The sequence below is a fragment of the Lipophrys pholis genome (assembly GCF_963383615.2).
Source record: "Lipophrys pholis genome assembly, chromosome: 6".
NCBI classification, from domain to species: domain Eukaryota; kingdom Metazoa; phylum Chordata; class Actinopteri; order Blenniiformes; family Blenniidae; genus Lipophrys; species Lipophrys pholis.
The window spans coordinates 19,410,038-19,432,674 of NC_137629.1; the positions used below are offsets into that span (position 1 = coordinate 19,410,038).

The window sequence follows — 22,637 nt, forward strand, 5'->3', positions numbered from 1 at the left end:
TCAAAGCACAAATATTCATATCTGAAAAATAATATAAAGGATTCTGGACATTGTATGTGATGAAAAAGGATCATCATGGTGCACAGTTCCAAATGATACATATGTAAAGCTATAACACAACTTGGTTCCGGCTTTAAGGGGCCTCTTAGGAGATTAAATGCAGGTTTAGGTTTTCAGTGCTTTGAAGTGTTTTTAAAATGTCACCAGCAAACCTTTCTATTTATTGCAGGGTAGAAGGAAAAAATATTCGCGACTTTTCAGAGGTGAAATGCTCACTTGGCTCTTTTATTTTAGAAGTCCCCATATGGGTACTCCATTTTTTTCACTCAAACATAAACATGCCTGTTCAATAGGAATTTGATCCAATCCCTGCACAGGATGGAGCAATACATTGAATGGATGGGTGAATGTAGTTTTTAAATGTGTGTAGCCACTGTAAATCAAGCAATGGCCTCATCAGCAGACAGAAATGTGTAAAACATTCCCATCTACCAGGACTTCTATTTGAGTAGTTTCAAAGTGCTTTTTGCTAAGCAAAGCATTTGCTTACACAATCATCCACGCACACCATGTACAGTGTTTGCACACTTGAAGCAATGTGGGTATTGCAGTGTACTTACATGGACAGAGTGAGCTGGGAATCAAATTCACCACGTGAACAGAGCCAAGGCTACTCAGATGGCACTAATACTGACAAAAAAAAACACAAAATCACTCTGTGCATTGATGAGCCTGAATGCACACGGCATGACTAAATAAACAATGAAAACCTGCAACTTAGATGGTAAAAATCGAACTTATTCAAGCTTTCTGACCCGAGGGTGTCCAGAAGACTTTACCAGCAATCGCCCAGCAAGGCGTCGTTTTATCTGCAGGATGAAGAGTCGTTGTGAGTTCTCTCTCCCTCGAACGAGCATCTGATCAGCACATTAAAACCAGCACCAGCCGAACGTTGGCTTCAGTGGACTATCAGTGGATATAAATCAAGAAAAAAAACTGCCCTCTTTGTACAAAAGGTCAGAGCCATAAACCTAAATCTCTTGCTGTTCCTGGAGAGTGGAATTTCAAACATTTCATGTCATTTCAGAAGTCAGAATTTTGAGTTTTTTTCTATAAATATTATCAAATTTTCCAACTTTTTACTTAGTATACAATGAAAGAGTAAAGGGAGATTCTTGAGTGAAGCGTCAAGTGTAAAAAAAATAATAATAAAAAGGTACAGTACTCGAATGAATGGATTCCTTTACGTATTTGTTTGTCATTTACACGTTGGAAGATAAGGAAGTCACGAAAGAAATGAATGCAATATTGGAACTAGTTTCCCTACAACAAGCAGCAATGCTCATCCCAAAACGACCGGGTGTAAAATATAAATGCAGGATGCAATGATTTGCAAATTGCACAAACTCATATTTTATTCACATTTTGAAAAAAAATATGTTTTCATATACGGATAATTCCAGTTTCAGATGTGTCCATTTCAGAAACACTGATGCACTCAGAGATCATTCAGGTTGTTCGCTCTTAAACCGATAACAAGCTCGGTCCTTCTTCTCTCTACTGTTCATGACAAACCCTGAGTGGTTTCCAAAAAAGGGTTTCAAATGTTTATTCATCTGAAGATTTCGCCTCAGTCCATTTCAAATGAGCTCATTCTTGATAACGGAGCGGAATCCTTCCCAGTGGCTTGTTCTGAGCACACAGAGCTGGGTTTGGAGTTGTGTTAACAGATGGTGACTTCGGGAGGTACTCCTGAACCAGTGCAGTGGTTTCCAGTACACAGTCACGCCTGTGAAATTCCATAATCACTCCAGTCTAATCATAACTCCTTCATGATGGCGTTTTTACAACGTTGACATACATTTTTTGGGGATGAGTCACTTCTGGTTGGTGCAGCGATCAACACACACGCTTCAAAGCGAGAAGATCCTTGATCCGTATCCAGGTTATACGCACCCTCCCTTCAGGTCGGATCCGCTCCGGACTGTGTGACCTTGAATTTAAATATCAAAGCTATATAGAAGATGGTGAGATGCCTCTGTAAAATGCTGATTTTCTACCAGTGATACAAACCTGCTGTCTCTTAATCTATTTGGCTGCAAGATGCATCTGCAGGTGTTGTTTTAATAATTTTTTCCCAGCAGTTTGTCCCTGTCCAACCTTTTGGGAAACGTGTTTCTGCCATTACAAATAAATAAATGAATAAATCTTACTTTTAACACCTATCTTTAATTTATTGAGTAGAAAATTTTGATTTATGAAAACTGGAAATCATTTTAAGTTGTTTTTATCTACAGTGCCCCAACCATATTGCAATTGTTTCATAATAATAAAAAAAAAAAGCAAACAACACATCACCGTATGACACAGCAACATTAATACAAACTGAAAGGATTATTAGATTACAAGGAGCACTGGAGACGTTGCCACGACTGGAACATTAGGTACCACCCATACGGTTGATTTGTTTTCCTCTATAAACAGATCGCAAACAAAGATCACACATGCGTTCTAAACAGGTCTTCCACCATGAAAACACTGTAGAGTTCAGGGGGAAAGTGTTTGCAGAGGGGAGAAAGCTGCCTCTTTAAAACATGTGGGCCAGGACTGCCATTGGATTAACGGAACAACTTGGGAACAACACAATGGCCCATTCTCACTCGGCCATAATCCTTGTAGGTATTGCAAGCAGTCTCATATGACTCTGGAGAGATAAGGCTCTACTACAGGCTCCTCTCTGAAAAAAGGAAGAACACGGAGCAGAAGAAGTGTTTCGGCTGCAGATTGAAAAACACAAATGTCAACTGTAAGTACGCATGTTTTCTTATACGCCTTTATTTCTCCGAGAATTTCACCGCCTCCTTCTTTCAAATGTGTAAACCCGCTTTGTAAAAGCTACAAAATCATATTAAAGTGCACTTCTTAAGCCTGATAAGTGCCTATCAGCTTGTCATGTCTAGTAGCCAGTTGTTTCCAACTTGGTGGCTTGGTGTTCTTGGGCTTATTGCAGTGCTGTTCCAGTATAAACAAAACAGTTGCAAAGTTAAGCTTTCTGTCCTTATTTACATGAATATTCATTGAAACAGTGTGTTCGGCAAGGCTACATTATTTCTATTATCATTAAAATTGGCACTAATGGCGGTCTGCCTTGCTTAGCACATCCTGGAAAGGTTTGTGAGGAATGGAGCAAACACTCCGCTTGGGTTGCATTTTTCAACAATTGCAAGTATAACACTGTCACTGCTTTGATTCGTCGTTAATACTTATGCATCATGGATGGAACCATGTACTCGGTTAGGTCTAAAACACTGTGGGCTTCATCTTTTGATTGTAGTCCCCACCAACCTCTTGCGATTGGATGCTCCTGGTTGAACAGAAGAATGTAAGAAACACTCTTTTTGGTCATTTTGCTGTCAAAGAACCAACACTCTCGCATTGTTTCAAAGAACAAACAACGCTATTACTAAATTGGTAGTACTCTTCCTCTTTTCTGCTCACCCAGCCATTGCTCTGCATGCCCCTCGTTTCTTCTCCGGAGACACAGCTGAACGAATTGCATGGATATCTTTCCCCCTTGTAACTCACCATGAGTCTTTTCTCCGGTAGATCAATGTCCGAGTTACGACCATGGATGCGGAGCTGGAGTTTGCCATCCTGCCGAGCACCACTGGCAAACAGCTTTTTGATCAGGTACATCTCACACTATGATCGCACAGGTGCTACGACAGATGAAAGTGTAACTGTGATGCATTTGTTCATGTATTCAGATAGTGAAGACCATCGGACTGAGGGAAACCTGGTTCTTTGGCCTCCAGTATCACGACAGCAAAGGCTTCTCCACCTGGCTCAAACTGAACAAGAGGGTGAGGGGGGACGGTTTGTCGTTGACGTCGTAGTAGTAAACGGGGCTCAGCGTCACTCCATCAAGGCTAATTAGTACGCATGTATTCACCCTGACATCCTTCTGTTGTGTTGGGGTCAATCTCAGGTGACCGCCCAAGACGTAAAGAAGGATAACCCTTTGTTGATTAAGTTCAGGGCCAAGTTTTACCCCGAGGACGTCGCCGACGAACTGATCCAGGAGGCGACACAACGCCTCTTCTTCCTCCAGGTCAGAGACGAGTGCATTCACCGACTTTCTAAAAAGAGATTCATCTTTTAAATTGGCACCTTTGAGACACTGAATCGTAATGATCACCATTAGTCGCTGTAATTAATTTTCTGAATTAGGTGGCATTGCGTGTTTTTATGCAGCGAAAGGGAATTGCACTATTCTAATTTCTGACTAATGTACTAATTACCCGGACAGAGGCATTATTTACATAAAAATACCAACAGCAATAACACAGAATTCCTATAAAAAAAAACATTACAATGTGGACACAGCGGATGTGTTGATTGAAGTTTGGCCGTCTTGTGCAGGAGTGGTGCCCTGCAGACATAATAACGGATGAACATTAGCAATCAAAATAAAATAGTGAACTTCAGCTAACAACTGAATCTGTGGTGACTAATGAAAGTATTGTTAAACCGTGTGAGATTTGTCATGAAGGAAAAATAGGTCCAGGTACTAAATAACACTTTATTACCCAAACAACTCTTTGTCTGTGAGACACACCACAGTTATTGTTAAACCATCAGAAAGCTTTGTTGCCGAAATGATATACTACATTGAATGAAAAAAGACTGATGTGTGAAAACATGGTTTTCATGTGTTTGTTTCATGGTTTAGGTTAAAGAAAGCATCCTAAATGATGACATTTATTGTCCACCTGAGACTGCAGTGCTCTTGGCCTCGTACGCCGTCCAGGTCAAACATGGGGACTACCGGAAAGATTATCACGTCCCAGGATACCTCTCTCGAGAGAAGCTGCTGCCGCAGAGGTAGACCGCTCTATGCATTTTAATATTACCACAGTTCAACTTAATCCCAGCGTCGGCTATCTGAATTCTAACTTGCGGATCCGCTTTACTGCTAAAACCAGGGTTTTGGAGCAACACAAGCTGAATAAGAATCAGTGGGAGGAAAGAATCCAGGTGTGGCACCAGGAGCACAAGGGAGTGCTGAGGTACAGAAAGTCTTACTCCAAGAAGTGTCAATGCACTTTTTGATATTCAGAGAGTGATGGAACTGTGCCACACCACCACAGGGAGGATGCAATGGTGGAGTATCTGAAGATAGCCCAGGATCTGGAGATGTATGGGGTCAACTACTTCAGCATCAAGAACAAGAAGGGGTCGGAGCTGTGGTTAGGAGTGGACGCACTGGGACTCAACATCTATGACAAAAAGGACAGGTAGGTCACAACTCAAAAAACTCAATGGATTGTTTCCTGAAAATGTTGGATTATTTGGCTGGTTAACAAAAACTCTATTTTGTCTTTTGTCTAAATCTTAAATTGTAACTATATGGAATCCCTAGATAAAATAACACACTGCTGTATAGTCAATCTTGATATAGATGTAGAAAAGTATAAATTCCCCCATATACACTGCAAACCAATTGTAAACTAAACCATTACGTTACAGAATGACCCCGAAGATCGGTTTCCCCTGGAGTGAGATCAGAAACATTTCCTTCAATGACAAGAAATTCGTCATCAAGCCGATTGACAGGAAAGCTCCTGTAAGTGAAACGTAAACATTTGTAGTATGAAGACCGCTGGAGTTTTGGCTATTCTGCATGGTTGTCTCCATTGTGGGGTGAGTGTGTGTGGATTTGTGTGTGAATGAGTGGACTTTCACTGGTTGGAAGTTGTTCAAACAAGTGAGCTCCATCCATTATTTAGTGTTCATACATCCCATAAGCATTTAAATACCTGACATTTGAATTACATTTTGTTGAAAAATCAGCTTTCTTATTCTGAGTCCTCGAAAAGTAGTGCCATGGTTTAGAATTCCACTAAAAACAGCATCCCATATCAATTTATTATAAGTAGTACAAGGACAACATATGAAACGTAAAACATTTAAAGATTTGATTTTTTTTTTAACAAAAGAAAAGAAAAGAAAAGACTAGAAAAGTTGTGTAATGGCAAAAAAAAAAAAAAAAAAACAATAAAGCTAAAAGGCAACTGTTCGGAATCATAATTGAGGATAAAAAAAGGGCATCTCAGAGTTTAGAAGTAAAAATGAGGAGGTCACTATTCTGCGACAGGCTGCACAGCATGAACAAAGGCAAAGGTTTCATCATCTCCTGCACATAATATTGTTGAAAGATTCCGTGAATGCAGAGAATTCTCTAGACAGATTTAAGAAATAGAAAGAAAAAAAAAACAGTGCAGAACTGGACTGAATCATCAGGATCTTGTCTGAGACATTGAAAACAGATATGATTGGGAAATCACTGCAAGGAACTCCAGTACACCCCTGAAAACCGTTCTCTGTAGAAAAAACAGCTGTATAGAAACAAAAAATGCATTTATTATTATTAAGATGCAAAGAAACTATTGTTTTTCTTAACTTCAAATCAGTGAGGGTGAAATACAAATGGCCTAGAAAGACAAAAAAAAATCTAAATATAGATGATTGATCAAGAGCCAAGACAGAATTCAGTTCAAGCTCATAATGGTGCATAATGGTTCTTTATATACTGTATTTGATAATGCATTCATATTTGATCATACAAATTAATTCTACTCCCACTGGAATTAATAACGTATTTCTATTCTATTCTATTCTATTCTATTCTATTCTATTCTATTCCGTTCTATTTTTTAGGTGTACTGGGTATGAGCAACCTGAAAATGTGCCCAAGTGTTATTTTTGCTGAGCAGAGCAGTGATGGAGAAGTCAAACAAAGACAGAAGCATAGAAGGAGAAACAAAAGCTGTAGTCCACAAAACAATAACAGAAACACCACAGTCTAAACAAATGAATCTGAAGAGAAATTAAATCGTGTGGAGAAAAGAAACAAACTTCGAAAGGCAACTAAACTAAAGAGGCCAACAAGGATACAAAGACAGAGCGAGACACACACACACACACACACACACACACACACACACACACACACACACACACGCGCAGGTGGAGACAATCAAACGGACCAGTCAGGTAAACCACATAAAGGGCAACTGGAAATATAACAGCCAGACATAATACTTAAAGGGTGAAATAATGAATATGAAATCAAAACATGAACAGACCAAACACCCGTGTAAAACAAGACCATGCTTGACTAGACCAGACAAGCCAGAGGTGTCAAACATATGGCCCGCAGGCCAGAAACGGCCTACCAGATGGTTCAACCTGTCTCGTGGGAAAGTCTGACTATTACAAAGAAAACGTCGCTGGAATCTTTTCACAATAGTAACTGCTGTTTCGAACATCTTTACAGTTGGCGGCCGTGTACGTTCAATTAAATGACATAGGAGCTATTTCTCATGACCGGTCATTTGTATACTGTGAGTGTGAATTTGTTTAACAATGACAGGCTGAAGGCTCGAGAAATCCTGTGGTTTAGGACGTGTCGGGCTTTTACCAACGTTAACATAAAGAGAAATACTGTTGCAGAGGATTTGCAGCACAATATTAAAAAGAAAATACATGCCGCAAACGGAGGACATTCTTTTTTACGCCATTAGGCATTGAAAGTTCTTTGTATATTTAAACTTTTTCAGGTTTTGCAAAAAAAGAATTACAATTTGATCTACTCTTAGCTCTTTGCAGTAATACAAACTTGCCTCACAGCGGGAAAATCGCCGGTTCAAGTCTGGTTGCGGATTATCTGCGTGAAACTTGCATGTTCTCTCTGCGCATACATGGATTTTCTCCCCCAGTCCAGAAACACGAGGGTCACTCTGAAGTGACCGTAGGTGTGAGTAGTCTGTCTGTCTCTGTGTATGGATGGACGCAATATGTATATTTTAGAGGGTCTCAACTTGCACTTGCAAATTCAGAGAAACCAAATACCTTTTTTTCCACCTTGATGGTATGCTGAATTAAAAGCTTAACTAAGCTTAACTCATTTATAGATGCTTGTGGAGAGGATTAAGTAGACATTCCTTTTCCAAGACCTAGAGTGCTCATTATCGAAGCATTACACGTTTGTATGCAAACATTTGCAGAACCACATATATGATAAATGTGGCTGTGCAAATATTGTGTGACAATTACACATAATGTTGTTACTGATATGACAGGAATAACCGGCATACATTACAGTAGGTGTTAAAATAAGAGCAGCTGCTGCTTGATCTCATTTATGAACATGAGTTTAGCCCCTGAGTCCGACTTGCCTTCTGAGTGCATGCAAAGACTTCAGGATAGCAACCAAGAGTTTAAAAAAAAATAATCAAAAAAATCTCACTAAATCCTCCAAATCAAAGCATTGCTCTTAAGTTATTGAAACTTGAAACAGGGCTGATGGGAATATGGAGTCTGTTAAATCAGTGATGGGTGTTTTTTTTTGTTTTTGTTTTTTTCTTGATTTGTTCAAGGATTTTGTTTTTTATGTACCTCGCCTTCGCATCAACAAACGCATCCTGGCGCTGTGCATGGGGAACCACGACTTATACATGCGCAGACGCAAACCTGACACTATCGAGGTGCAGCAGATGAAGGCCCAAGCCAGGGAGGAGAGGAGCAAGAGGCAGATGGAGAGGTAAAGAAGGAGAAAAGGCTTTTCTGTCTCATTTATTTATTTATTTTACAGTTTACAGTGTGTTCTCTCTACTTGGGGGAGGGAAAAAAAAAAAAAAAAAGAAAAGCTGTCAGGAGATAAAGATTTTCTTTTTTCTGTCTTCCTTTTCCTCCACATGTGTATTTATGCACAATTCTCCTGTCAGGGCTCTGCTCGAGAGTGAGAAAAAAAAGCGAGAAAACGCCGAGAAGGAAACTGAGAAGATTGCTCGTGAGACCATGGAACTGATGGAAAGATTGAGACAGATTGAAGAGCAGACAAAGAGAGCTCAAGATGGTCTGACAACTTGAGTCTTTCCTACTAAATAATTATTAAAAGCTCAATATGTTATATGTTATAAGATTCATTTTTTTTTTTTTTTGAGTACAGCTATAAAGCTTATAGGATGTTGGTACGTTTGGGTGTGTTGGAAAGCTCATGTGCACTTGTGTGCTTGTTTCAGAGCTGGAGGAACAGACTCGTAAGGCGCTGGAGTTAGAAAAGGAGAGAACAATTGCTCAGGAGGAAGCTGAGCGCCTGGAGAAGGACCGTAAAGCTGCAGTCGAGGCTAAAGCAGCCCTGCTACACCACTCTGAAAGCCAGATTAAGAGCCAGGAAAACCTGGTACTCATGCGCGCAACACACCAACACACTGATCCACTTAAATTCCCCCTGTGATCAGAGACTCATACATCAAGCCTGACGTTTGAAACAATTCAAGTCAGTTATGTTGTCGGATTTTTGCTCAGTCTTAACAAAAAGACAAAAAAAAAAAATCCAAATTTTCTGTGAAAGAGCCATGACGCTGCACATAAACGTGTATCGTGAGTGCACACGCTGGCACACACTCACACATCCTCTCTGGCACACTTACAGAGCACAATGACCTTTGAGCAGGTGCACTCTTAACTCCACTCTCTGTCCATTTGTGTCCGCGCTTGTATAGGCCACTGAACTGGCAGATCTCACCTCAAAGATCTCCCAGCTGGAAGACGCGAAGAAGAAAAAGGACGAGGAGGCAAAGAGATGGCAGCAAAGGGTGAGAGTCAAGAAAAGGCCCCATGAGGGAGATGATAGAGGATGAATCAAACATGAGGCCAGAGGGATCAAATCTCAGTCCTGCAGAGCCATAGTTGACGTGTAAAGTGCATGTGAACCAAATCAGCATACAAATGCACCTATTAAATCCTCACATTATTTGGGGATGAGTTTCCATTCATGTGATGCATATAAAAAGTTTGATGAGAAGGTTTCACATATTCAAAGGAGGATTTATCACTTTTTTGTGTACTTCAATATGCAACCTCGGTGCATCGCCGCCTGTTTCATGTGTTGCCAGGCAATGATGGTGGAATCCGATCTGGAGCGAACCAAAGATGAGCTGAAGACAAAACTCATGGGGGTCCACATCCAGGATCCCGTCCACTCTCATATGCACGAGCATGATGAGACGGACGAAAGCAGCGCTGAGGCGAGCGCTGAGCTGACTTCCCCGGGCATGGTACGAGATCGAAGCGAGGAGGAACGAGTAACAGAGGCCCAGAAGAACCAGAGGCTGCAGAAGAACCTCAAGGTACGATTAGATGAGTGTAGCAAGTTTCTCTATTTGACTGATTTGCTTTTGTCTTAATCACCTCCTTGTCAGAGGTCATGTTCAGCTACAGGCGAGCAATCCCAAAGCTGTCTGGGAGCTTTAAAGAGATGAATGAATTACTAAATACCAACACCGAACCAAAGTTGGATGAAGAAAGCCCTTGACACTGATTCCAAAAACACTGTTATTCAAACTGGTGTGGTCTTCTATTTGTCACAGTTCTTTTTAAATATGTGCATCTCGGAGCTAAAAAGGAATTCATATTTAGTTGGAATGGTTTATGAAGAGCATATTGAATTGAATTGAATTGAATTGAATTGAACAATTGTTCTCACTGACATTAGTCACTGGTCACTCATCCCTGCTTTTGGTTTTACAATGAAAATATCTGAGACACTGTCAGACGGTTTGCTTTTAGGAGTAACTGTCAGGTACAAAGTATCAAGATGTATTAGTTTTGTCATTGTGAATGTTGACCTGTTGCTTCAAGCACACAGGGTTCAAAACACGTGTTTACAGCGCAAAGTTACATAGCAGTTACATGTTCATCTTATTTCCAGTTTTGTCATCACGCCATCTCTTCTGTCATGGTTTTTTGATAAGTAATTCCTAAAATAGTCGTTTCACTGTAAACTAATCAACCAAAGATATTACGATCACCCGCCTACTACTGTGTATCCTCCTTTTGATCTTGTAACACAACCCAATATGAAGCACTGTGTAATCTGACACCAATCTGTCAGAATCAGCATTGACCTCTGAAGCATTTCCTGCTACAGTAGCTTGTGTGTTGGACTGGATCACACAGTCTTAACTCCTCATGTGCAACAATTGTTTACCCGACCCTATTGCTGGTTTACCACTTTGGCTTCCTTGAACCACATTTCATGGACGCAGGCCACTGCACTATTCTAGCTACTGTCTGACCTATGCCAGACTCATTCAAATCCTTATTCTCACCCATTGTTCTGCATCTAACATGTCAATTTCCAAAGTAAATAATTCACTTGCCGCCTAATGTTTCCTAGGCATTTATAGATGTCATGATAAATTGATAATCAGCGTCTTTCACTTTTACTGTTTCTGGTCTTAATGTTATGGCTGATCACTGGCACCGAGGAGCGTATGGTTGTGACTCAGCCTATCACACCCACATATGTTGCATGCTACTTCCTTTTCCCTGTCATACACTTTCGCTCTGTATGTGTGGTTAAATGTGCAGATGTGCAGTCTGCTGTAAGGAAGGCAGCCTAATTAGTTCCCCCCCACCCCCCAAAAAATGGCGTTTCACCAGAACTAAGTGCACTTTACATAATTAAACATTGTTGCATTTGTGCATTATCATTCTTTTGATTTCATTCATGCTGCAAATCTCATCCACGGTCTCTATCTCTCAGCCAAAATGAGATATGACGTTGTAAAGATGACTCAACACAAAAATGGCCTTAATAATGATGGACAAAAGAGTGTTTGCAGATGGGATTGATGGGAGTATAGGGGGAGAGGGGTAAGGTTTCTGAATAGTCTCACAGTCTCTGGCAGGAGGATTTTGTTCACTGCGTTTGTGCTTTTTTTTTTTTTTTTCCCCCCCCAGTTCCTGAGCTTTGAGCTGGCTGAGGCTGTGGATGAGAGCAAAAAGACCCCCAATGACCTGATCCATGCCGAAAATGTGAGGGCGGGCCGCGATAAATACAAGACCCTGCGTCAGATTCGTCAGGGCAACACTAAGCAGCGCATTGATGAGTTTGAATCCATGTGAGAAGGTGTGCTGTTGGCCCACTTCGGCTGAGAAATTCTTAGAGGTGTAGGAGATTATCGCATCAGTAGCTTTGTAAATTATAAAGAAATAAGGGCTTCAGTGTGACAACAAATTATATTATATCTTCTTTTATTATTTTGTGATTTTTAATTCCATCACGATTGTAAACAAACAACTGAGGAATTATAACTGTCTGTCAAAAAAACTATTTTTAATTTCTCCACAAACAAACGTTCCCAGCACTATTATACATATAGGACTAACAGGTTATCTACGTTTTCAGTTATATTGAAAAATAAAATAAGTTGAAGACTGCCCTTATCAATCTGATTACACAACAACTGCAATTTATTTTTTGTTTTCTACTGTTGATTAATTGAAGCTCTGACATTTAAAGCAATTATACGAAGTGAATGGGAAATCCTGCAGTGCTTATCTGTGTGAGGTTTGTGCCAGGTATCGATGCATTCCTGTCTGCCCGTCCAAAACAAGTAAATAATAACTAAATGAATAAATAAATAAACAAGTGTACTCTTCAGTTCATCTCTCATCACCGCACTTGTTTCTCTTTCCTTTTTTTTTCTCCCCCTTTTTTATTCCTGTTTGGAATATGGTTATAGAAATATCATTATTTATACGTGTCTCAGCAGTGTGCAGACTTATCTGCACCCTTCTCCCGTTGCTGATAAATCACATGCTGTCCAAAAATAAACAGATGAAAGTACAGCATGACCACTGGAGCCTGCGCTATACCCGCTGCCGTGGTCAAGAGTGCGTTTTCACATGAAACGGTGCCACATTAATACACGTGAACGAGCCTGTGTCATTCTCACACGGTTTAGGGTGAATGTGCTACTTTTATTATCGACTGAGACTGGAGCTGGGGAAACATGGCAGCAGCTGCCCGGTATAATAAGTTGTTGTTATTATGCCGTCTGTTCAAGGTTCCTTCTCGCGAGATTCGGCTTAAGTTTCCAATTCGGTAAATAGTGACATTTGGGGTTACTGTTTACTCCGCACGTCAAAGTTCAAAGTCCTCCTCCGCTCGTGCCCCTGACGCGCATTTTCGCGTGTGCGTAAAAAGACAGCGACGGCACGTATTAAGAGGCTACTTTGTCAAAAGAAGAGCAGGAAGGGGGAAAAAGTTCATTTGTGTGAACCGAAGCACTGGTCGGGTCGTGCGGGACGTCCCTTCCCTCGCCACAGCCTACGTCGACGACTAATCTGAATTCCCCATCCGCTGACACACATGAGTGGAGCCTCATTGGGTAGGCGTTTTCTCGCCAGGAAAGTGTTGTTTTGTTGGCTCTCCGTGCACACAGCGCGCCGCTTTGACTCCGAGGACGAAGCCGAACATGGCCTTTCAGTCGAGCTTGTCCGATTTAGAGGAAACGCCGAACTCTTTATTAATGAATGAGCGCGATCGCCTGGATACCGCCGAGTCGTATGCGTGCCCGACCACTGAGCTCAGCAAAGCAGTCTCAGTGTCTCTGGGTTTGGACTCGGTGGCATCTCCGCTCAACAGCACAAACCAGTGCTCGAGCAGCGCCTTTGCAGACTGCGACCCCGCCGCGGGGAGCCGTTCCCAGGCTAGAAACATGAACTCGGACAGCAACAGGTTCGTCCTGGGCGACTCCAGCCTCAGAGAGGACGACTTTGGAGAAGTGTGCCACGGCATACAACAGGTGAGCTGCATGGATCTGTTCAGATCGGACGAAATGGACAGCGCGCAGGCTGTGACGCGCGGTTCGGTGATCTCCAGATACGTCTGCAAGGACTCGAACGTGTTCGCCAGCCCGGTGGAGGAGATGCCCGCGCCCTCTCATGTCTCTGTGCCTCTGAAGCCATATTCTGCCTACTCCGCCGCTTCCACCCTGTACAGAGATGCCCCGGGAGTGTGGTGCGCAAATGAGCGCGCGTACAGCGAGCGAGCCGAGCCACAGCGATGCGCATCCGCTGGACATAATTTCCAGTGTAAATATTGTAATTGTGAGCAAGCGTCTCTCGGAGCCAAGCAGGAATGCCGCTGTGTCTGGTACAGTAGGGGCGAGCAGCAGGGTGTTAAAGGTGGCATGCGAGCAGCCATGGCACAAGGGTACGGCCAAGTGGAAAGTTTCCCGAGCGTAATTCCTCAAGGGCAACCCACTTTTTCCAACATCAAGACGGAGCCTCCAATTTGGCTGAATTGCACAGACCGCAGTTTCAGGTAAGTAACAGCTTTTTTTTTTGCCCCTCTCCTCTGTTTTGCTTGTCATTTCCACCCCGGCAATAACCACGACACATATTTATGTTTTACTACTCACCTTCTCCCATGTGTTCCATCTTTTTTCTAATTGTGAACTCAGCTTGCGAGTGTCTGTTTACACAGTCAACAAAGCGCCAGTTTTTTTTTTCTTTGTAGTGTTGAGATTTGTTTTTATTCACTCATGTTTTTCCGTTTTAAAAAAATGGCAAATAAAAAGGTCTATGGCATAATTACAACAAACATTATGGCTTTAATAGCCATGCTTTGGATTGTTACCCTGTAGTTTAATACGGGCTCAGCCAGAGCTGAGTTTTAGCATTAAAATCAGCGTGTACTCCACTAACCCTGTGTACTCTTCTTGGCCTTGACCGAAGTGTGTTTCAACATGCAAGTTAGGCTGAATTAAAGTTCAACCTTTCCCCAGGAGTTCCAGAAAAATTCTTAATTGTGGGTGGGAAGCTCTTCTGAAAAGTTATCATGTGTCCCTGTGAAACTTTTCAGAGAAGTTCCATTTTATGGGTGTAAAATTGCCCTGAAAAATCCTGTTTGGACGCTGTGTGAACCCCCCCCCCCCCCCCCAATTTTTTTTTTTTTTTTTTTTTAAAAATCCTAGTTTGTGGCTGTGAAACTGTCCACATACATCCTCATTTCTCATTTGACTGATTGAACACATGGCCCAGAAATACAAATCAATGTATCAGTGTCACTGTAAGAACAGCATCAAATTGAGGATAATGTTTCCAGTTACCGATTCATGAAGAGATTAAACCTGCCATTCCTCAATAACAGGTTGCCAAACACTTGGCTGCCGCTGCCTTCTCCTGTCGTACAATCAGTTAACAGATAAGAAACACACGAGTTGAAAGTGGGATGCGATTCGGCACGAAAGCCCTCACAGCCTGCGTCACAATTGTCGACTTTTTGTGCTTAATGAGAGAAAACTGAATAATCTTGTAAGAACCTCTTTGGTTTGAAATCCTTTTGAAATGCAAACTACAATGTGGTTTGTACGTGCAGGCATGAGGACTTCTTCCCAGGTGTGTACCTATCAGACCGCAGAGTGTGCCAGGTGTGTGGCGACGATGCCTCTGGTTGTCACTACGGAGCCGTCACTTGCGGCAGCTGCAAGGTCTTCTTCAAGAGGGCCGCTGCAGGTGGGTGAAAGACGCTCTCCATTCCGCTGGCGAACATGCGTGGTGCGTTTGCGCCTGTGATTTAATTTTGCACATCCACTTGCTCTCTGATGTGAACAGGGCACAGTGACCTTACATCATGAGGGCGAGTTATTTGTTATCAGTAAACACCCACATATCGTTGCTATGAGCGGAGGCCCTGGCCATTGTTGAACTTGCTCCCCTCACTTTTTTCGTTCTTTTTTTTTTTTGTGTGCCTCTAGGCAAGCAGAACCACTTGTGCGCCAGCCGGAACGACTGCACCATCGACAAGCTGAGGCGGAAAAACTGCGCCTCATGTCGCCTAAAGAGGTGCTTCATGTCAGGAATGAGCCTGAAAGGTGAGGCACGGGAGGAGGAGCGCCGACTCAGCAAGAGAGAGAGAGAGAGAGAGAGAGAGAGAGAGAGAGAGAGAGAGAGAGAGAGAGAGAGACAATGGAAAATAGTTGTGATTTGGAGTCAAACTAGTCGGATACCTTAGATTCTACTGGTCCAACTTGAGTACAGTGTAACAAATGTAGTTCAGCAGAGGTAAGAAAGAAAAAAAAAAGAGAAAAAATTTCTTTTGGCTGATTGGCCAACGGACGAAAACCTCCTCACATGGTTATGATAAGGGAAAGCTCCATGAGTTGCATGATAAGTGGAGTCCCAATTATAGTAGCTGTACTTTCCCAGCTATCTATTGTGCAATAATTAGACTAAACAGATTGTAAGCGTCTTTGCTCCTCTCTCCCCCTTTGTCTTCTGCTTTCTCCTGTGTTGTCTGTGGTCAATTCAAGGTCGCAGGCTGAAGGGTGCCGGCCAGACAAGAAACGGGGAGGAGGAGCCACAGCCCGGTGGTTGGGGGCATGGAGAGCGAGAGGAGAGGGCCGGGAGGAAAGACGCAGCCCTGGAACATGGAAATCCAGGTGCCAGGGCTCAAGGTGACGATCCCGTCGAGGCGGAACCTTTCGCTTTAAAAGATCTGATCAAGTTTAGTCTTTGTGCTGTCCGTCTGCTTCATTTATCATCCTGTCTGTCTGTTTGTCCTGAGCAGCGTCTCAGGCCCTGGTTCTTGGCATTCCCCCAACCCTGCGCTCCTGCCTGTCCTTGCTCAGCATCCTGCAGGCCATCGAGCCGACCGTGGTGAACGCCGGGCACGACCCCGCCGAGCCAGACAGCCCCGCGTCCTTGCTCACCAGCCTCAACGAGCTGGGGGAGAGACAGCTGGTAACTGTGGTGCGCTGGGCCAAGGCAATGCCAGGTAAACTCTTCCATGGCCAAGGCAACACCCTGCAGATGCCATGTGCGCTAATAGGCCGCCGCAGCACCCGTTTCACCTTCACTCTGTCGCCAGACATATCATTTTTACTTAAAGCCAAACAAAAAAACTGCAAGGCCAACGTTTTCAGCAAGGGGGGGTGGGGGTGGGGGGGCTGGATACCACTGAGCAAGCAGAAGGGAGCACCCTCTAAGTAAATGACATTTCCCAGTAAATTGAGATGGGCTTCGAAGTTATCTGGAGACGTATCTGAAATCTGTTAGCGCTGGGCAAAGCCTCAAGATCTTAGAGAGAAGATGTTGCCAGGTTTCTGTGCCAGTTCAAGCTCCATGTCAGTCCTGTGCAATGTGAACAAGGCGGTTTTAATATTTGCCACTAGAGGGAGCTATTAATCTATCTAAGGTGAAACATGAGGGGTGAAACGTGACAGCACTTCTTCAGCGCTGTGTAATCTTTGATATTTTCTTCCCATTGTTTTAGAAATGAATTTAAAATAGCTACTTCCTCATGTGTGGTTTCAGGGAGTGGCGCAGTCATGGTAATTAATGGGTTTTGTCGACAGGTTTCCGTGATCTGCATGTGGACGATCAGATGTCACTGATTCAGCTGTCGTGGATGGGGGTGATGGTTTTCGCTCTGGGGTGGAGGTCGTACACGCTTACCAACAGCTCCTTGCTCTACTTCGCCCCGGACCTGGTCTTTAATGAGTAAGTCAGAACGGCACGTTCACGTCACCTGGATTATTTTTGAGTGAAAGAAAGTTCATGAAATGTGTCTTTCTCAAACGGAAAGTTTCCGAGTGCCATGTGATGCTGTGAGGTTTCCCTTGCGATATCACCTGTGCTCACGAGTGGCGGGGGAGGCCCCCAGGTGTACGTGCTGACGGGAGAGACTCTGAATAATCACAGGATACGTCCGCTCTTTTAAGAAGAGCCCGTAAACATGCATGCTCTGTTCATGATGGCCTCAGAGGAAACCACCTTGAAAGCGCTGTTCCCCTTCATCTGCACACAAGCCAGCCGACGGTCTTACGAACTGTTTCCGCTCTTCGATTATTTACTTTGACAAGTTTTGATTTGTGCTGCAACCTTCAAGGCCCGCACTCAAACGTGTCTGACACTTGTTTCGCCTCTCCTCTTTGCACTTCTGAAAAAAACTCGGGTGCCACAAATCAACGTACGCCGTGTACATAAATAACAGTCCTGCCATTTCTTATCAGTAAATTGTTGGAAGAGGGCGATGCTGTGAATGCTAAAGCTGGCCGCGGGCCCTCCGAGCAGCTTCCAATTGGATGGTGATTTGTGCAACATTAGCAAAACTCTCATTCGGCCTGCATTAGACCTCTGTCGCCGCATCGCGCTGCCTCTGACCTGCATGGTAATGGATACGCCTGCCCTCCGCGCTGACCCTCATTTTTCTCTGCCTCTCTGTCGATCTCTTTTTCCATTATCCATCTTCCTCATTTTTTCTCACCTCTGCCGCCTTTTCATCATTTTTTTCCCCCCTCCACTCTTGTCTCCGCAACCGTTAATTGTCTTCCTCCTTTCTGTATTCCTCTCGGCCCGACCCCTCCCGTGGCCTCGCACTTCTTCCTCTTCTTTTGTTGCACCTCCGGCTCCTTTTTTCCTCCACTCACACGCTGTTTTTCTTATTTCCTCACAGCCAGCGGATGCAAGTGTCCAGTATGTACGATCACTGCGTGAGGATGAAGCTGCTCTCCCAGAGGTTCTGCATGCTGAAGGTTACCCAGGAGGAGTTCCTCTGCATGAAGGCCCTGGTCCTCTTCAGCATCAGTGAGTCAGCCGGGACTATGTCTCAATAATAACCTAAATGTCAGCTCAGCAAGTGAAATACGACTACGGCGGAGTGCAGCCGTACTCCAGAGAATTGATGGGGTAAAGTCTGCGAGAGTTATTGTTGTGTTCTGGCTTTGTGGTCACAGTGCCAGTGGAGGGCCTGAAGAACCAGCGTTGTTTTGATGAACTGCGGACCTCCTACATCAAGGAGTTGGATCGCTTGGCCAGCCGCCGCGGAGAGACCACCCGTACGCAGAGGCTGTTCCAGCTCACGCAGCTGCTGGACTACCTCCAGTCGGTAATACACATGAATCCCATTCACACAACTTTCACACAACTTTCAGCCTCTCCACAGAGACGACGACACGCACACAGCAGGACAGTGTTGCCTTGATATTAACCGTCCATTTTTCATTATATTGATAAATTCATGGCTGAATTTATTATGCGTTGCTTTTAGAATTGAAGGCAATTCTTATTCATGCCGAGCTGAAACTCCACCGTCATTAATACCTTTGCTGGCATCAGTAATCCTTCCAATTTCTCTTTTTCCTCTTGTGACAATGGCTTTGTGGATTTGACTCCTTTTTTCAACTCTTTATACTACCTCCCCCTGCAGGCAGAGGAGTGTTACATCAGATTTGTTTTTATCTGAGCTGATGTGTGGGTTTTAGTTTCAGTATTTTTATTATTTTTTTTTTACATTTCACCTCATAGAATGTGTCTGGATTCAACCCGATTAAACTGACTCTAAATTGAATCAATATATTACTGAAGTGCCTTCACTTCTTTATATCTGACCTTAATAATTGTGTACTGTAATAATTCCTTATTAGAATACACAACTACACAAAACTACTCTTCACTTAATTCACAAAGAACTGTGGCAACTAAAAAAAATGATATTAAATATTCTTACAGATTCTCTGCACACCATGATAGATTTCCTTTAGTCAAAAGTAAGTAAAGTTTATTTATAAAGCGCTTTTCACAGACAAAAATTACGAGGTGCTGTACATAAAATATGAGCAATAAAAACAAACATAGGAATTTCAGAAAATCCATAGTAAAAGTGGAGCATTCATTTAACCAAAAGCTTTCTTAAAGAATAAAAAGTCTTTCAGTGATTCTTAAAAGAGTCTGTGGAGTGGAGCGTGCAGAGGGACAGGGGCATGTCACTCCATAGCCTGGGGGGGCCACAGCCTGAAAGGACAGGTCCCCCCCCCCCCCCCCCCCGGGTTTTATAGCTGGTCTTTGGACCTTCAGGAGCCTGAAGATCGGAGGATGCGCCCTGAGGTGGCAATGAAAGTGAGGAACAAAATGTTTCCAGTCAATTTGAAGTTTGACTGGGAGCGAATGAAGAGTTGACAAAATGGGGGCGATGTAGGCGTACCTGTCCAAAGATTTGCGGCAGAATTTTGTACAACCTGACGTCTGCAGAGGACGGTCTCATTGAAGCAAGTGAAAATAGAATTGCAGTCGTCAATACGAGACAAAATCAATTTCAAGATCCGATTCTGACAACATCCTCCTCACTTTAGAAATATTTCTCAGGTAGTATAAGCATGATCCTTTGAAAGACACGGCCTGATAAAACCTAACCCCCGAGGTTTCTGAGGCTGGTTTTAACAGACGAGCACCAAGAGGGTCTTTGATATGGGGAATCTTTTTTTTTTTTCCAGGAGCAAAAAGCCTCATATGCATATCACCTATGCTGTGTACAAGCGACATGAACCGGATGAACCACTAGTTTAAATTAAAGTTCAGACTATAAAACATTTATCAAGTAAATGTAACACGGGGACTTTTTAACTCGAGTCAAAGTTAAATAGTACCAGTCTTATAATGGACAAAGTAGATATTTGTAAAAGAACATTTTGGCAGGCTGTTGAACATTAAACATCTGTCCTAAATAAAGCAGTGGATAGGCAGTGTGTTGCTGCCTTCAATCTCTTCATGTGGACACTACTTCTCCCTGTCATACACATCATGTTCAATAGTTGCGTTTTCGCTGAGGTGAACACTCCCTTTTGTCTGTTTCATTCAGCTTCAGTGTTTGCTTCCTTTCTACGCCGCCTTACGTCTGTCTTACATGAAACGGACTGATGGGTGTAGGAAGAATCACCTTTTTTAAAGTGACCATTTCATATTTAATATGAGCAAAAATACACCAAATGAAATGTGATTTACTCTCGAATGCTACCGAAAGTATTTGTACTTCGGCAAGAGCCTTAAAATAAAACAAAGTATGCTGTTTTCCAGGTGGGAAGTTAAAAGATGAATTAGATATCTATTTTCTTTTCTTTTTTTAATCTTTGCTATAAAATAAATGAATGAATAAATCTAAAGTCTCAGAACATATTTTAAAAGCCAGATTGTGAAATGAATGCATGATTCTGTCATCCAGTGGCTATTTATTTATTTGAATACCTTGAAAAAGGAAGCAAAAATAACTTTGCAGAATATCATCATAATCAACGTGTGAAAAAAGTACTTTTAAGTTTAGATACAAACTTTTACAAATGCTATATGATATATTCACCTGTTTGTTCTTAAAACTGTGCTGACATGGCTTTAAGAATAAAACGTTTTAGATATTTTGGAGCTGTGTGTCACCACTAGGGGGAGTAGATGATCAACTTTTTGACTTTTCCACCAGCAGAACTTTTAATACCACGAGGTGAACAATTAGTTTTCAGAGGGGGGAAAAAAGCCCCAGACAGCATTGATAGGGCCATGACCAGAATCAGAAACAGATTTTCAGAATCACAATGAGATGAGTAACATGCTCTCAAGTACCTCCTACAGAGAGCCGGGCTGCAGAGGCTTCAGCCTCCTGTCTTTCACTGCGGATTTACCCTTTAACGCTCAGCTTTGTGTCTCTCCAGCTGGAGGGCAGCCAGAGAGTGTCTGCAGGGCCCTTTAGGCAGGAGACCAGAGCTGATCAAAACTCTGCAGTTCAACCCCTCTCGGCTTTCCTCCCTCCGCTGAGCTTAAGAGTGTCACAATAAGTGTTATCTTTTTAAACCGGCTCCTACAGCCTTCGGTGTCATTTTATCTTCTGACTTTGTTCTTTTATTTCTGTCCGCCGTGCGCAGTCAGTCAAAATCGTCTTTGTTGCCTCATAACCTCACTGTGTTATTTCTCTCTCTCTCTCTGTCTCTCTCTCTCTCTCTCTCTCTCGCTCTCTCTCCTTCAGATCGTGAGGAAGTTGCACCAGTTCACCTACGACCTGTTCATCCAGGCTCAGTCCCTGCAGACCCGCGTCAACTTCCCCGAGATGATCTCGGAGATCGTAAGCGTTCATGTGCCCAAGATCCTTTCGGGCATGGTCAAGCCCATCCTTTTCCACAACACGGCCTAGAGTACGAGCTGTACCAACCTTTTTTTTTTTTCTTCTTTTCTTTTATCTTTTTTCTTTCTATGAAGCTGAAATGGCCACTATTGGTAAATGATTTGAAAAGGTAAAAAAAAAATAAAAAAAAAGAAGTGAGGGATCATCTTGAGTGAAAGGGTGTGTTTAGATACTCTGAAAAAGAGAAGAAGGCAGCACATTCTTCCAGTCTCATGTAATCTAATTATAACTACTCTTGTCCGTCCTACTGCCTGTTTCACTGTATCACGCACATCAAGTGTTTCTGGGGCTGATTAAAGCACTTGCATGCATTCCTCCACACGAGCCGATGAATGGTCAACCTCCTGGCGTGTAGCCTCCCTCGTCCCTCTCCGGTTGCTTATTGACAACAGGCAATATTTAATTTCACAAGGTGAGGCAGCAGTGAGAAAAACCTGTTTGAAGAGTTCCCATCCCTGCAGCTTGTCTGTGTTGCTGTACTATGACATTTGCACTTGCTTTTTTCACACAATGAGCGTTACTGTGTGCGCCAGAGACGAAGAAAAAAAACAAAAAAAAAAAAACCTTGACTGACAGTTAATAAATGGTTGTGACATGCATGCTAAGAAGCGAAGCTATCTCGCCCGAAGGCATATGAAAACATTTCTGAGAGCTGTTGTCATCCATTAGAAATTATATTTGACTAATGGCTCCATGTGTTGTCTAAATAAACTCTCCGAAAGTGCCAATGATTGCATTACTGCCAATTTAAACTGTATATTTATGAAATTTTGATGTCAAAAGGTCACACAGAAACAATGACAAAACTAATTATACAAAATATTCCATTAGT

At 42.7% G+C, this 22,637-nt stretch overlaps 2 protein-coding genes across 3 annotated transcripts; both read left to right on the plus strand.

Moving 5' to 3' along the window:
- The first annotated feature begins 2,380 nt into the window (after nucleotides 1–2,380).
- LOC308110993 (moesin-like) lies at nucleotides 2,381–12,533 on the plus strand. 2 transcript variants are annotated; one of them, XM_080465653.1, is made up of 15 exons: nucleotides 2,659–2,806; nucleotides 3,335–3,382; nucleotides 3,607–3,690; nucleotides 3,768–3,863; nucleotides 3,989–4,111; nucleotides 4,733–4,884; nucleotides 4,986–5,069; nucleotides 5,151–5,297; nucleotides 5,530–5,626; nucleotides 8,442–8,605; nucleotides 8,790–8,920; nucleotides 9,087–9,247; nucleotides 9,570–9,662; nucleotides 9,963–10,196; nucleotides 11,812–12,533. In XM_080465653.1, the coding sequence occupies exons 1-15, from the start codon at nucleotides 2,798–2,800 to the stop codon at nucleotides 11,974–11,976; spliced, it is 1,788 nt and encodes a 595-aa protein (XP_080321779.1). In that variant the 5' UTR covers nucleotides 2,659–2,797; the 3' UTR covers nucleotides 11,977–12,533. The 2 variants fall into 2 exon arrangements, with proteins under 2 accessions (XP_080321780.1, XP_080321779.1); XM_080465654.1 differs by lacking the exon at nucleotides 3,335–3,382 and having other exon boundaries at nucleotides 2,381–2,806.
- Nucleotides 12,534–12,777: 244 nt separating this feature from the next.
- LOC308110995 (progesterone receptor-like) lies at nucleotides 12,778–22,389 on the plus strand. The gene is made up of 9 exons (XM_080465656.1): nucleotides 12,778–14,182; nucleotides 15,239–15,375; nucleotides 15,618–15,734; nucleotides 16,173–16,316; nucleotides 16,430–16,636; nucleotides 17,217–17,361; nucleotides 18,317–18,447; nucleotides 18,597–18,748; nucleotides 21,650–22,389. Exons 1-9 carry the CDS (start codon nucleotides 13,332–13,334, stop codon nucleotides 21,812–21,814), a joined length of 2,049 nt encoding a protein of 682 aa, XP_080321782.1. The 5' UTR covers nucleotides 12,778–13,331; the 3' UTR covers nucleotides 21,815–22,389.
- Nucleotides 22,390–22,637: the final 248 nt, after the last annotated feature.

What these genes read in the sequence shown, in the direction of transcription:
- LOC308110993 (XM_080465653.1), top strand. An exon ending in TCCTGGTTGAACAGAAGAAT is followed by an intron (nt 3,383 to 3,606) that starts GTAAGAAACACT and finishes TTTCTCCGGTAG; the next exon opens with ATCAATGTCCGAGTTACGAC. An exon ending in GAGCACAAGGGAGTGCTGAG is followed by an intron (nt 5,070 to 5,150) that starts GTACAGAAAGTC and finishes ACACCACCACAG; the next exon opens with GGAGGATGCAATGGTGGAGT.
- LOC308110995 (XM_080465656.1), top strand. Translation starts at nt 13,332, where the DNA reads ATGGCCTTTCAGTCGAGCTTGTCCGATTTAGAGGAAACGCCGAACTCT. An exon ending in CTGGGCCAAGGCAATGCCAG is followed by an intron (nt 16,637 to 17,216) that starts GTAAACTCTTCC and finishes TTTTGTCGACAG; the next exon opens with GTTTCCGTGATCTGCATGTG. An exon ending in CCTGGTCCTCTTCAGCATCA is followed by an intron (nt 18,448 to 18,596) that starts GTGAGTCAGCCG and finishes TTGTGGTCACAG; the next exon opens with TGCCAGTGGAGGGCCTGAAG.